The following is a 16,059-nucleotide window of genomic DNA, read 5'->3' as shown; positions in this document are numbered from 1 at the left end:
CCCAAGAATCCGGAAGCTGCACCAAAGCTGCACTCCAGTGCTTAGGAATGGAGTGTGGCTTTGGCGTGACCTCCGGACTTTTAGGACCCATGCATCATTTAAATAGCATACCTCCAAAGAGACCCGAAGCAGCTTTATTTTGGCAGTCTGTAACAGGCCTAAGTTAACAAAAAACATTAAGAAGCAAAAGCAAAATCTTTTACATGCACACCTTTTTCTGCTTGTTCAATTATTTGCCTTAGAGCTTTCTTTAAACTGTTTGCTCTGAGCATTAGCTGTTCCCTTGGCTTGAAGATCTGGTGTGTAGGAGATACTGCACTGCTTTCTGTCAACTGTTCCTTGACATCAGATAAAGATTCTTCACTTGATGACTCTTCAGTTTCTTCTTCTACAATGGGAGGAGTAATCCGTGGCAGCACAGGTGTAACCTGGGCTTCAGCATGAAGAGCCTGAAGTAACAGGTTTAGCTTCTCATTCAGTTCTGAACACTAAAAAATTATATGCAGACAAAAAAAAAGGGTATGTACAGATTTATGTCAGTGTTGAAACAATTTTTAAAACATTTTTGACTGGTGTGGTTTTTTTGTTTTGTTTTGTTTTGTTTTTTGGTCACAAACCATTGCTAAATTTTCACAGCGATCCAAAACTATTTCAGTAAAATTAATAAGAACAGAATAAAAGTAGTTGCATGATTTTGCAAATATCGCAATTTTTTAAAAGATCAAGTATCATTAGAGACAGATTTTGATCTAAACATGTGCAAATCCAGAGCACTGAATCGTTAGTGCCCTATCATTACTGCTGTCTTCTCCTTCATTAGAAACAGGTACAGGAAAACTTTTTAAAGCTTATTCTGTATAGCTCAAAAATACTGCAATCTGCTATGTGATGCAACAAGTATCACATAGCACCATTTAAATAATTCACCACGATTTAGACCACATAACAGTTCAGTCTTCCAGTTCCTGTCTATTTAAAAATGTTTGCTTATCTGTCATTGCAACAAGAGAATGCAAAACTGTCCTTTGGTATTGTTGCTTCCAAGATGACCATTCTTAGTTTCTCTTGCTATATTTATTCCTCGATTTACTTTCAGTTACCAAGACACTGAAAGAGCTACCTGTTTGTGCCACTGCTTGGCTTCTCCATGTTTACTCCTCTTTCTCAAAGTCTCTTCCATGGAAAACATGGAGTTCAATACTTTATCAAGCTACAGCCAAGACATAGAGATAATGAAGTCTGTAATTGTTATTTTGGGATGGATTTAAATGTTATTCACAGAAAATAAACCCGGCCTTTCCAAGTGAAGTTCAAGGCACCTTGCAACAATTTTTTAAAAATGCAGTAATAAAACCAAATAAATATACAATTTGTGTGTATGTGCCTTCAAGTCACTTGTCGTATGATGATCCCATGAATTTCATAAGGATTTTTAAGGCAAGGAATATTCAGAGGTCATTTTGCCAGTTCCTGCCTCTGAAATATAGCCTGCAGCACCTGGTATTCATTGATGGTCTCCCATCCAGGATCAGATGGGATCTAGTGCCTTTGAGATATTTAGGCCTCCAAAATACAATGTGTATGTATTTAAATTACGTGTCAATTTATAGTGACCCCATAAATTTCATAGGGGTTTCTTAGGCAAGAAATACTCAAAATGCAAATGATCCCTAGCTAATGTGCACTTTTGGCATCCATTACTCACTATAAACTTTTTGTGTATACGTATAAAGAAGGATATGTAAATAATGAAGGGAGTGTTTTAAGGAAGGTAATCTATTTCTTACTTTCATAGCCATTGCATCAGCTTCAGCATTTTCCATTGGTCTTTCACAGGTCTTTCCTATTTTAGCAACAAAGCCTTTTACAGTTTCACATAATATCCTTTAGTGAGAGAGACAAAAATACCAAAACAAAGATTGACGATGTTGAAACATTCATTTTGTATGAAACAATAACAGAGTTTTTTTATTCCTAATGAAAACCCCTTGAGATTGTATCTGTCGTGCATTTTGTAGCTCACAAGTTCAAACCCATTCGCGAGGAGAAGAGTAAGAGAGAAGAAGACAAAGGCCCGTTACATATGGGCTAAAAAGTACGCGCAGAGCACGTACTAGGGTTAAGACGGGGCGGTGCTTCCGCACTGCCTTAACCCTAGTGCGCGCACAAAATGGTGGCAGCCATTCCACACGGCCGCTGCCATCAATACGTGACGACCACGCCGCCTCCAAACGAGGCAGCGCGGTTGTGACGTATTGGGGTCGCGGCAGGGTGCCTAGGGCGCCCTTTCCGTGACCCCGGAAGGAGCTCCGTTTCGGAGCTCCTTCCTCGTTTTGGTCCGCTGGGTGCAGCGTTCAGACGGCTGCGCCCAGCAGACCAAAGGAGAAAGGGGCCAAACGGCCCCTTTCTCCTTCTCCCCCCCGCCGCGGGGTGTCCTTGGGGCTTGAAGCCCCAAGGACACCCCTTTCCAGGCTGCGGGGAAGGGGCCTTTTGCCGCTTCCCTGCAGCCCAGAAAGCGGCGGATCAGGGCTTCAGCGGTTGCCGCTCTGACCGCTGAGGCCCCGATCCGGCGGGGAAAGGTGTGCCTACAGGCCGCCCCAAAGGGGAGGTCTGTAACGCTACAAAGTTTAACATCTCTCCCATTTCCCTTTCTTCTATCTCTCTCCCTCTTCACAGAACTAGTCTGGGGTAGAACCTGAATTTACAAGTGAAGAAAAAAAAGCATGCTTCCTTAAATTCTGTAAAACATACTACATGTAAATTTCAGTGCACCATATTAGGTAAAGGTAAAGATAGGCTCTTGACATGAATGTCTAGTCGTAACCAGCTGTAGGGGGTGGTGCTCATATCCGTTGCTAGGCTGAAGAGCCAGCATTGTCCAAGGACTGCTATGGTAGCCATGTGGCCAGCATGACTCCACCGAACGATGTTATCTTCTCACTGAGAAGTGGTGCCTATTTATCTACTTGCGAAGTCGAAGGCTTTCATGGCCAGCATCCCTGGTTTTTTTTATGGGGTTTTCGGGTTATGTGGCCATGTTCTAGAAAATTTTATTCCTGACGTTTCACCAGCATCTGTGGCTGACATCTTCAGAACATGGCCACATATCTACTTGCCTTTGCATGCCTTCAAACTGCTAGGCTGGCAGAAGCTGGGACTAGTGCTAGAAGCTCGCCCCATCATGCAGCACTCAAACCTTCCGATTTTACAATCATTAGAATTGTAAACCACCACATCCTTTTTTGCACCATGTTGCAAATTACAAATAACTTACTTAGCAGATGATATGACCACAGAATGCTGATCAGAATCAAGGATCTTGGCAAGATGAGCAGCAACTGAATCTTCATACATTGACATCTAAAAATAAAAACAACAACACTTAATGTTGTTTGTAGCTGTGAAATCCAACATCTCACATATACACAAGCCTTTCCCACACCCCCAGATATTATGTATACAAGGATACTAGATATGTGCACTGACTACTTTCCCCCCAGATAGGAATATATACACACTAGATCTGATTATATTTTCATTTTGAAAGTTAATTGTCTTACAAATGCAGAGATGGGGGCAGATCTGGATTTCACACCCATTCATACCTTTCTCCAAACCCTTTCTCATGGAAATTAAACCCATAATCAATTTGTAGGCAGGAGATCAGAGAAAGAATTCTATCAGTGATAAATGAGGTCCCATACAGACTGCCAAAATAAAGCTCCTTTGGGTCACTTTGGAGGCATGCTCTTTAAATGATGCATGGGTCCTAAGAGTCCGGAAGCCGCACCAAAGCCACAATCTAGTCCTAAGGACTGGAGCGCAGCTTTGGTGCAGCTTCTGGACTCTTAGGATGCATGCATCATTTAAACAGCATACCTCCAAAGTGACCCAAAGCAGCTTTATTTTGGCATCCTGTATGGGGCCTGAGTTTACTATAGAAAATTTAATAAAAGACCTTCCCTTATGAACAATCTGGGAAATTTTCAATTGTGTAACAAGAGGGAAATGAATTAAAGAATCCAGTCTTCTTTTTTTTTTTTTTTTTAAAAATCATTCAGAAAGCAGCAAAACTTAAATTACAGAAATCACAGAATTGGAATTAACAAGAATCACAATTGGAAACACAAATCAACAAGAATCACAATGATTAAATTGGAATTGATTAAAAAAGTACTGAGTAGGGCTTTCTGAATTAAATGTTATTACCAAAATACGCTCTACATCAAATATCTTCTACAAATTTGGTAATAATACTGTATTGTCCAATATTAGGATGGTAATAATATTTACCATCCTTTCAAACTAGCCTACCTTCCACAGGATTGCTGTGAGAAAAAATTGTGAAGACAACAGTCCAAAACACACTGCATAAATAATCCAGTTTGAGAATGCTTTAACTGCCCTGGACCAATGTTAGGGAATTCTGGGAATTGTAGTCTTGTGAGACATTTAGCGTTCTCTGTCAGAGAGTTCTGGTGCCACAATAACTATATATCCCAGGATTCCCTACCACTGAGCCAGGGCAGTAAAGGAATCTCAAACTGGATTATTTCTGCAATGTGTTTTGGACCAATGTGTATTTCCCTGAACACAGGATAAAAAGTAATTAATGATAATTTATGATCATTCCAAAAGTGATAATTTAAAAAATTACCACCATTTCTCATAATGTCTCCTCAATAGTTTTGATTGCAGAACTTCATCTCAGTTATAGAACCTCCCACGTCAATTTCATGCAACTCTTGGTCTGTGACTCTACATATTTGGGAGTAAGTGCACTGAAATTGACAGTACCTCTGAGAATAGATGTGCTGTTAATTTTACTTCATTTTGCTAGACTTATAAAATTCAAAAATTCAGAGTTATAAAATTCAGTTCAATAGAAAAATCACAATTCACCTGACAGTCCTCAGACTCTTCTTCTGGAGTAATAGGAAGTATAGATTGCTTTGGTGGCAATTTCAGTTCATAGGACATTATACTCCATCTGAAAGATACATGTGTCCCATTTGATTAGATTTTTTGTTGCTGTTGTTGTTGTGTGCCTTGAAGTCACTTCCGACTTATGGCAATCCTAAAGCAAACCTATCCTGGGGTCTTCTTGGCAAGATTTAGTCAAATGAAGTTTGCCCTTCCTTTCCCCTAAGGCTGAGAAAGTGTGACTTGCCCGAGGTCAACTAGTGAGTTTCATGGCCAAGCTTGGAATTGAAACCTGGTCCCCAGAGTTGTAGTCCAACACTCAAACCACTATGTCACGCTGGCTCTTGCAAAGAACCAATTCACCCAAGCAATTTTTTCCCTTTTTTAAAATTGCATTGCAATAGCAACAACATGACAAGAGAAGTAATCACTCAAAGACAATCCAGGCTTTGTGTGCGAGGTGTGTGTGTGTGTGTTACACAATAAGAAAGGAGGTCAGAGCTTACTCACCTGTCTAACATTTTTGTGCTAGCCCGTTCTAGCTTTTCTAAAATTTGAGGAAGCTGTGTATCATCATCACATGACCCTCCCCAGCCGAGGACACGGGCAAGGTCATTTCCAGTACCAAGGGGTAGCACTCCCAAATGACACTAAAATGAAATAAGAAATTGTTGTGATCAAAGTCACTTATAAAGCATGAGTTATTACAAATACGCAAGAGCTATTTGATTTCCCCCCTTTACTCTCAAAGCCAATCTCCTTCACTCTGCTATCTCTTCCCAACAAGAAGAAAAGAGCACTTGCCTGTTTGTGTAAGCTGAGTTTATCAATTTCAGACAACACCCAACCGACGCTTCCATCTCCTCCACACACGAGAATTCGGAAATTGTCAAACTTTTGAAATAATCGTAAACTGAAAAAGAGTGTATTTTCTGTATTCAGATTCACAGGCAGTTACAACATACAGATCATAACAATGAGAGTGTCACCTGTGTAAAAGTTGAAAGAGACTTCTTAAAGCATTTTCTGGAAAATAACATGCTTTTTTTAAAGTGACTTTTTAGACGGCACATAAACACCCTTTATTTTCCAAAATTCTAATAATTGAAGTCAGATTTGTTAGACAGTTTTGATCTGCATTACCAACAAAATATGTTGATGCTATCATTATAATCAGAGACCAAACTCAGCACAAAAGGATATCTGGAAGGCAAGAAATCAGAGGCAATCTACATACAAAATTGTGGTGGAAACAAGAAACCAAACACAATTTCTCTACATTGCCAGACTTTTAATATCTCATTTTCATTGCTTTGGATTTGGTTCATTTATTGTGTATGTTCTGACAACAGTACTTAATAGCTATTATTTAGAAAGCAACTAGATTACAATGAGAACAACAACAAAGATATAATACCAAGAGAAAATATATGGTAAGATGTCAGGAAACAGACCCATTAAGAAGAAAGCAATAGAAAATGGAGAAGCAATATAAAAAGCATCTTCATTCAAAGAATAAAATAATTTCTTGCTACCCAACATTTTCCAAAAAGTGGCACAGTAACACATAACCTGAAATACTTTTAATAATCTCTTGAGCTACTGTTTAACTGGTAAACTGCTCTACCTATTCATCTGAAGAGTGTACAGTTCTCTGCACAGAACCACCTGCCCCTTCAAGGACAATTAGGTTCTATATACAGTGGACCCTTGTTACACGCTGGGGTTTGGTTCCAGGATCCCCTGTGAATAACAAAATCCGTGGATGCTGAAGTCCCATTAAATATAATGACATAGCAAAATGGTGTCCCTTATAAAAAATGGAAAATCAAGGTTTGATGTTTGAAATTTATACTTTTTTGGAACATTTTCAAAACGTGGATGCTTGAATCAGTGTATAAGAAATCCGTGTATAAGTAGGGCCGACTGTAGTCTGATGTATTGCTATCATCCTGAACTTCACAGAAATGGAGAACATGAACTTGGATAGTACAGGATCCTCAATGAGAGAGGGAAAGTCTGCGTAAATTTTCTGCTATTTGAGATAGGCATTTCAGATAAAGAATACAATAGAACTGATGTAAAATATGCACAGGCCCTCGTCCTTATAAGCAAAACTGATAAGTAATGAAACTGTATTTTAGGAATGACAAGAATAATAGAAAGTGTTCATATCTTGAACGAGACTATCAAGAGACTTCATTGAAAAAACTGTAAGATTTTTGGCTCCTGGGGTCTATAATAGCAAAATAACTGTGTATTTTGGGGAGAAAGGCTTATCTTCCACAAAATATACCATATATACTCAACTATAAGTCAACCTCATGTATAAGTCGAGGTCAGGCTTTAGGGTCAAAATTATGGATTTTGCCATTACTCATGGATAGGTAGAGGATAAAACTTGGAGGCTCCTTAGTGTGTGTATGTGTGCGTATGACAAGAGACACTCTCATTGAAGCTATTTGCTTCATCATTCCAGCTTTCGTTTCAGCCAGATGTGCAGGGAGAGGACTCTTAAACAAACAGCAATATCAATCAATCACCCAGGACCCTTTCTGCTTGGCTCGAAAGAAATAAACTCCTCTGTGCACTGCATGGGGAAATCTGAAAGAGCGGCTACCACATTAACCTAGTTACCCATAAATATGTTGACCTGGGATTTTGGGGTCAATTTTGGGGCATAAATTGTTAGACTTACAGGCGAGTATATTCGGTAGTTGTTTCACTAAGTACTCAAGCTTGGGAAAATCATGAAAAATATGCAAAACCTTTCTTAATGTTGCCCAGTGGAATAAAACTTCTTAAATTTTTCACTCTTGCAACCAAGAATGGGATAAACAAAGATTTACATCCCTATCTTTAAAAAAGCCACTTTATTTAAAACAGATTTGCTAAGGCCATTGGGGACTCGTAAAGGAGGTTCAGACCAAGAACCAAAACATAGGATAAACAGGTTGCTTACCTGTAATTAGGGTTAAGTGGTCATCTCTGCACTCACACAAATGGGTCTTGCACCTGCATGGAGGCTTGTTCAGAATGTTCTAGAGCTGAGTAGCTTCAGTGGGAACCCTGCCCTCTCCTCCATACCATACATGTTCCAACCCAATAAAGCTACTCTCTCCTCATTTTCATAGTCCACCAAGAGGAAAAGAATCCTGGACCTGAAAAAAAGGGGAGGATGAAGGATTGAGTGAGTGCAGAGATGACTAGTCGAAGAACCACAGTTACAGGTAAGCAACCTGTTCTTCTTCTTTGTTGTCTCTGATTCACACAAATGGGCAATTAATTACCTAACTCACTGATAGAGGGTCAGGTCAAACACTGCCCTTCCAAACACTGCTTATGTGAGGGACCTTTTGTCCAGACAGTAACAATGGAATGACCTATAATTGCTTTGGCAGCATGATACTTAGTTAAAGGGTAAGCTACTCTAATTGATTTAACTGACCATTTAAAGAGCCATTAGGGAGAAACAATTTGGATGCAGTGGCTCAAGTGGTCAAGATGCTGACTCTGTTGATTGCAAGATAGGCAAGTTGGCAGTTCGAGGCCCAGGTGCTGCCTGATGGGGTGAGCTAAGCATGCAAATGCAAGTAAATAAATAGGTACCACTTCTCAGTGGGAAGGTAACAGCATTTGGTGGAGTCATGTTGGCCACATGGCCACCAGAGCAGTCTTCAGACAACACTGGCTCTTTGTCTTAGAAACAAAGATGAACACCATCCCCTATAGTTGGTTACGACTAGACATTCATGTCAAGGGACTACTGTTAACTTTAGAGAGAAGCAGGTAAGCCTTTCTTTTGACAACCATAGCAAACACACAAAGATGTTAATAACTGAAATTGTACAGTGAGAACTGTTTAAAATGTGAGGGTGCAATTCATATCCAAAGAATGAAGCAACACTTCTAATTGTGTAGGTGCATGAAAACTCTTTTGAAAATATCTTGATTCAAATGAATCTGGAAAATCACTTTGGAAAGAAAAATCACATCTGACTGGACAACAAATTTGTCTTTGAATGGCTGAGTATGATGTGCTGTACCAAAGTGGGGTAGATTATTTACCCTTTGGGCAAGCATTATGACCACTAGAAAGACCTCTTTATAATGAGATGGAGATCTAAATATACCAAGGTTTTGATATTAACTGTCAATTGGTTTTGACATTAACGGAGAAAGGATCAATGCTAAAGACCAAGTAGTGGAAGACAGAGATAGCAGAAGTTACAAATGTGCTTTAGTAATCTTTTTAGCAATCTCTTCACAATTGATCCAGGAATAACATAGACATTGCAGAATAAGGTGGACGATGAGCCACTATAGCAGTAAGGTAGACCCAGAGAAAGAAGTATGTTAAGCCTCATACCTGCAGTAATAAAAGAAAATGCAGCACCATGCCAGTCTATGTTATCCCTATAGTGATTTTGCAAAGGCACAGAAACATTTCCACTTAGCACCATAATGCCTTTGTGTGAATAATTTACAAAAAGCCTCCATAATTCTCAACAGTTGTTGATCCAGACTGGATAAATCCTCCACCTGCTCTACTGCAGTAACACTGGGATTTCATATTCTTTTCTGTGGCAAACAATTCTGCTTGTGGGAATCACCAATGGCAGCAAACAGTTGTGAAGATTCTCAGGTAGAAAGCCCATTTTGCAGTTCACTGATCACGACTAATCACGATTCTGCTGCAAGATTATCCACACCCACAAGATAAACAGCTACTGGATGTGCAAACTTCCATATGTATAATTCCCATTTTTGCCGAGTCAAATCTAATAACATTGCCAGGTATGTTTTGGCATACTGTCTAATAAAACTTAAGACAATCTTTCCTCATATCAAACTCTTTGATGTCTGCTATAACACATTGTTGACTTATGTTCAGCTTGTGTCTACTAAGACTCTTAGATTCCTTTCATATGTACTGTTGTTAAACTAGGTGTCAACCCATCCTATATCTGTGTATTTCATTGTTTTTGCCTAAGTGTAGTACCTTAAATTTCTCCCTGTTGAAATTTGTTTTGTTAGTTTTGGCCCAGCTCTTCAGTCTATTAAGGTCATTTTGATTTCTGATTCTGTCTTCTGGGGTATTGGTTTCCTCTCCTATTTAGTGTCATCTGGGCAAAAGTGATAAGCATGCCCTCTGTTCCATCACCCAAGTCACTGATAAAGATGTTGGGTAGCATTGGGCCCAGGACAGAACCCTGTGGCACCCTGCTAGTCACTTTTCTTCAGGATGGAGCAGGGCCTTTTGTGACCACCCTTTGGGTTTGGTCTGCCAACCAAGTTCAAATCCACCTAACAGTAGTATTGTCTAGCCCACATTTTACTAGGTTTTTTTTACAATAATATAAAAGGGGACCTTGTCAAAGGCCTTACTGAAATCAATATATGCTTCAGCCACAGCATTCCCTTGAGCTATCAAGCTTGTAACTGTGTAGTTTAAAAAAAGAGAGGTACAGCAGGGTTATTTGAGAAGCTGAACTTGTGCTGTATCTCCTGTTTATTCTCATTATGTCTTGTGCTGAAGAAACAGCAAAGGCAGCAAGCCCAAAAAATATCAGAGACAGGCATCTGTGTGCCATTAAAAGGGAAGCTGATCTGCCTTTGGTTACCTCTACTTATGAGATGGTGTCTACTACTATCCTTTTTAAGTGCTTACAGAATGTTTATTAATCTGCTCTACATTCTTTCCTGGTATTGATCTGAGGCTAACTTGGCAGTAATTTTTAGTCCTTTTTGAAAATGGGGACAACATTTGCCCTCTTCCAGTTTGCTGGGAATTCTCCAGGAATTCTCAAAGATTATTGCCAGTGGTTCTGAGATCACTTTTGCCAGTTATTGTGGATGAGTTCCAGCACACTAATAATGTAATCATTTTTAAATTACTATAAGCCACCTTGAACTCCTTCTTGGGAGAAAGGTAAGATACAAACTCAATAAATAAATATAAATAATAAATGGGAAAATGTTGTTCTAGTGATGATCAGTGATCCTGAACTTACAAGCTCTGCATCCAGTAAGCAAGACATTGACTGTAACTATGCACAATTGCACATAACATTGAGGGGTTTGAACATCATGTTCACAGAGAGATTGTGATGACTCCTCCACCACAGAAGGACACAATTTATATCTTGAGGCACTAACAGTTGCTTTCACTTTGAGTCCTTAAGTGACACAAAAACCAATCTAGAAACACTACACACACACACACACACACACACACACACACACACACACACCAATCTAGAAACACTCTAACCAGGGGCAGGAAAATGGCATGACTGCTGCTGTCATAGCCACCACCCAGCCCAGTTGTCTGAACTGCCAGCACTACATGGTGAACTTAAATACACATTTTTATGTGATTCAATTACTCCTGTAGCAGACAGGTCTGGGATCATATTAAATCTAACAAGGCATTTATTAAATTCATGGTACAAACTAGTAAAGTGGATATGTCGAGTTGATCCCAAGTTCTACATATCAGATACTGGAGTTTCAAGACAATTCATGGTGAGGTTTCTGTCTGGACTGGGCTACAAGCAGACAGCTGCCAATGTATAAGAGTGTTTTACTTCCCCAAGTTCTAAGAAATGTTACCACCACAGCCATGCACTTCATAAAGATGCAAGATGCTATCAAGACTATTAAGAACTTGTGATGTTGAGGATCAACTTCAGTGTGAAAGTATGTGTTCTTTAAATGCATGGTAGCAAACCATTAGAAGAGTATGAATTACACTGTGAGTGATTATACACATTTTCTTAAGTATAGTGTAACAATTTACATCACAGAAGTCCAAGACTGGCCAAAGACTGCCATCTCTCCTTTGGACTGTGAAATAACATGAAAAATAACCCATATATTGACAGCAACAAGCATGTTGAGTATCCTTTATCTGGAATTTCAAAATCCCATTGTTCACATGGGTAGCTGAGATAGTGACACCTTTACTTTTTGATGATTTAGTGGACACTAACTGTTTCATGCACAAACGTATTAAAAATATTATGTATAAAGTTACCTTCAAGCTGTGTGTAAGGTGTATACAAAACATAAATGAATTTCATATTTAAACTTGGTTCCCATGTCCAAGATATCTCATTATGTATATGCAAACTTTTCCTTTAGAAAAGACAATCCACATTCTTCATGCTGTCTGGCTGATACAGGGTAAATGCCAATATCTCCCCTAGAATGCCAGGCATGTGGACATACAAGCCTGCATGCTTGCTGTCCAAATTCTTAATACAGTTAGAAAATGTAGAATCACAGAATCATAGAGTTGGAAGAGACAAAAAGGGCCTTCCAGTCCAACCCCCTTGCCATACAGGAACACACAGTTAAAGTACTCCTGACAGATCCATGCAGCCTCTGTTGAAGGAGACTCCACCACACTCAAGGTAGCATATTCCATAGTTGAACATCTCTTACCATAAGCTATGAAAACAGTGTTCCATCTTATTAATCAGAGTGTAGTCAACTTTCCTGATATTCTTTGAGTGGAACGCCTCCACCAGAATAGAATGTGGGGTTAGATGATGAATTAAGGAAAGGGCTTTTCCTCATGGTAGTCTATAAATTCTTACGATAATAAGATGCTGGCAATAATAAGGCTGCATTATTTCAACAAGGTTGCATTATTTATCCTATCAGTGAATACTGCAGCACAGGACTATTGCAGATGTTGTACTCTATATACACTCTAAAAAAACAGGGTCTGCTAAAAGAGGTGGAGAATTTGTAATCTCAGTACCAAACAAGAACAGGTATACCTCAGTAAAGAATATAAATTTATTCCTGGGTTTTATTTCCTCGATAGGAAGTTTGGAACCAGAGGTAGAAATAACATGGAAAGAACAGGGATAGGTTCCCACATCTCAAAAATGTTTCAGCAGACTTCTTCAAAACTAACATTATGCACACATGAAATGGAAAAAAATGTCATGTAAGTCTTGCATAAGAAAAAAAAAACATTTTTAATCTTTTAGAGACCAGTTGAAAGCTTCTTCCATAATGTATATCAGGATCTTCTTTTCTTTTCTTTCAACAGCTTCCACTTATTTCCTATTTTGTTGGTGAAACTGAAAGATCTATGCTTTTTCAACATACCAGGGTAGCTGGCGGGGCAAGCTAATCTGCTTTCCCCTTTGCTTTCTATTTTGCTATTCATCCATGTTCTGTAAGAGATGCTGGTGGCAGGTGTACCTTGCCTTTTGCATGTTAGCATATAACAGCTACTGAAGAAGCACATAAAGTAGGATCCCATTTTCCCCCAGGAAAAGCTTTATTGCATTGTTTACTGCAGGCATGTAAAGTCTGTCTTTCTCCAGGTCTCCTACACCATCTCCTCAGTGCCAATGCTGCAAAAAACCTTCCAGCTGAACAGAAGATAAGAAAAGGGAGGGATTGGGCTAGACTCCTGCAAAACAACTTTATAAAGAGGAGCTTCTTTGTTGGAGGCTATGGCCTGTTACAGACTGCCAAAATAAAGCTGCTTCGGGTCTCTTTGGAGGTATGCTGTTTAAATGATGCATGCATCCTAAGAATCCAGAGGTTGCACCAAAGCTGCACTCTAGTGCTTAGGAATGGAGTGTGGCTTTGGCGCGACCTCCAGACTCTTAGGACCCATGCATCATTTAAATAGCATACCACCAAAGAGACCCGAAACAGCTTTATTTTTGCAGTCTGTAACAGGCCAAAGGTTAACTGATGTATGCCTGTACAGCATCTGGAGGAACACTTGATACATGGTCTGGGTCTTCCAAAGGTTACAATGGTGTAGTGTTCCCAAAGGCTTGGGTGAGGAAGGGCATACTGCAGAAGACCAATAATTCATAATTGATTTCTGACAAGTTAGAGTAATGCTCTGGAGTAGGCACAGTAAAAGGAGGCTGCTATGATGAGATAGCTGTGCAATTTATAATGGTTATGGGAGCATATATAATGACTGTTGAGATTTAAATGGTTGAAGAAACTGCTGAAGAAATAAACACAAGAGGTAGTATACTAGAGACAGGCTCAGAATACACCATGAATCATATTGGATAGAAATAGTATTTGGTACCAAAGTAGTTCCAAGACCATAAACGTAGGGCTGTAGATGGAGGTGTGAATCATGGTGGAAATCTAAACATGCAGCATAGTCATGGTGTTGGACAGAACAGTGATGGCATGCTCCATACAGCTGTTGTAGTAGTCACTAACTGTCTATGTAGAAAGGTAAGACAAATATAACCTTGGAGGATTCCACAGAGCAGATTTGTGATGGCACTAGTCAACAATATCAAAGTATAGAGCAAGTCTTTTCTATATCAATGATATCTGTAATAGAAACAAGAACTCACAGAAGAGTGTTCCTGATGGAAGAAATTGATCACAAAAGGGGGACCAATATTGACTCAGGATGAGATGACATAGACAGGTAGTGAGTACTACAACATTTGTATGGACATCAACGATCAAAGAAGTTTGCGAGAGTGAAGTGAGTGCTCTGGAAGCTTGCCTCTGTCTATTCCTTTCTCTTGTAGGAGATGGAGGGTATAACAGTACTGGATCATCCACAGGCACATGTTGAAACAATGGAAAGAAAGGAGGAGGAGGAATAGGCCATGGAGAAAAGTACTCAGTAGTGAAGAAAAGATTAAGAGAAGAACACTGCAAATGAAGTTTCTCTTTCGGTGGACAAACTCACGAAAGAGTAGCTTTTTGCAAGCTGGAACATGTACAATAAAGTGAAAGGAGAGGGTAAGATTCCCACCAATGTTACTCAGCTCTAAAGCATTCTGAATGAGCCTCTGCAAAGGCACAAGACCCATTTGTATCATGCACAGAGGCCATGAAGAAGAAGCCAGTTTGGTATCACCACATGCCATAGTATCACCTACATGTGGCAAAAGATAAAACAACACTTCTGCTTAGATGAACAACTTGTTTTAAGAGTAAACTAGATGGCAAAGATGAAAGTTATCAATACAGAGCAACATGCTAAAGGTCAAATTCCAAAAAGAACTGCTGTCAGGAATAGTTCTCAAGTATCTGCACATAATCCAGACAGCTGAAAAGGCAAAGCAAGGATGCTAGGTACTGTATATTTATTAGGAAACTGCATCTACCAGAATATCTTAAGTGTCTACTGAAAAACCAGTACAAAGTAGTATTGAACCACCATATTAGTTATAAAGGAGAGAAAACATTTATAATATCAGCACCTGTGAATTTTAGCCCTTCAAAGAAGAAGTATTTGGAAGGAAGAAACTGAGTATTTACAAGCTTGGAGCTAATGCTTTTGGTCACAAAGAGAAAAATAAATTTAATTTAATAGAACAAGTCTCTCAAAATCTGGAATCTATCTGTACATTGTATGTGTTTGTTGAAAGTAGATATGCTCCTAAATCTTCAGTAACATACCAGAATCAGTATGCCTTGTAACCCACAACTCTGAAATAGCCACTACTGTGTTACATTAAAAATCTGATGAAATGAACACCCTAGAATTAAGCATTCTTTAAATGTCCCAATTTTGCAATAACCCCTTCTGATCATTTAAAAAGTGAAACAATACCAGAAAGAGAGCAAAACTCATTACCCTAAATGAGGACCTCCATTCATTAAATCAAACACCTGAGCTGGATTTAGTGACTGCTTGAACCGTCGGAGAAATTTTACTCCTTGATTGTCTCCACTCTTTGAATTAACAAAAACCAAGAGAGGACTGGCACAAGTTGGTGGGCACGTGGCTTTCCAGAATCCTGCAAATAAGGCAAGGAATAAAATGATATCATTAAAACTGAGGGAGTCGAGGTCCTCCCCATTCTCCAACAAAATTACCAGTAGTTGATCAGACAAAGATCATACCAAGGTCAGGATGTCCCCATCCAAGGCAAAAGAAAAGTGTTTCCTCCTTTAAAGGTAGGTTGGTGCCACTTTCTGGCATCTACCAACTGGAAAAGGATTCTTTATGTCATGCTAGACACCTCTTTACAATACTTTCCAACCAAATATCCACCCAGCCAGCCATTCATGTATGGAAGCAAAGAACAGTCACAAGGAATTCTATATTATTATTATTATTATTATTATTATTATTATTATTATTATTATTATTATTATTATTATTAT

The 16,059-nt window shown here is 39.2% G+C and overlaps 1 protein-coding gene across 1 annotated transcript in view; it reads right to left on the bottom strand.

The window, feature by feature from the left end:
* The window catches only part of DGKH (diacylglycerol kinase eta), a 62,703-nt gene that overhangs the window by 32,125 nt on the left and 14,519 nt on the right, over nucleotides 1-16,059 (bottom strand). The window contains exons 8-14 of the mRNA XM_042458430.1: nucleotides 15,527-15,689; nucleotides 5,728-5,836; nucleotides 5,434-5,573; nucleotides 4,903-4,990; nucleotides 3,275-3,360; nucleotides 1,788-1,884; nucleotides 204-488 (exon numbers count right to left, since the gene is read on the bottom strand). Of these exons, the coding sequence (XP_042314364.1) occupies nucleotides 204-488; nucleotides 1,788-1,884; nucleotides 3,275-3,360; nucleotides 4,903-4,990; nucleotides 5,434-5,573; nucleotides 5,728-5,836; nucleotides 15,527-15,689 (968 nt within the window). The remainder of the gene's footprint in view (nucleotides 1-203; nucleotides 489-1,787; nucleotides 1,885-3,274; nucleotides 3,361-4,902; nucleotides 4,991-5,433; nucleotides 5,574-5,727; nucleotides 5,837-15,526; nucleotides 15,690-16,059) is intronic.

This window comes from Sceloporus undulatus, chromosome 3 (assembly GCF_019175285.1).
Source record: "Sceloporus undulatus isolate JIND9_A2432 ecotype Alabama chromosome 3, SceUnd_v1.1, whole genome shotgun sequence".
NCBI lineage: Eukaryota > Metazoa > Chordata > Lepidosauria > Squamata > Phrynosomatidae > Sceloporus > Sceloporus undulatus.
Note: the sequence above shows the minus strand (reverse complement) of the source record. Positions and strands in the feature narration are given on the sequence as shown.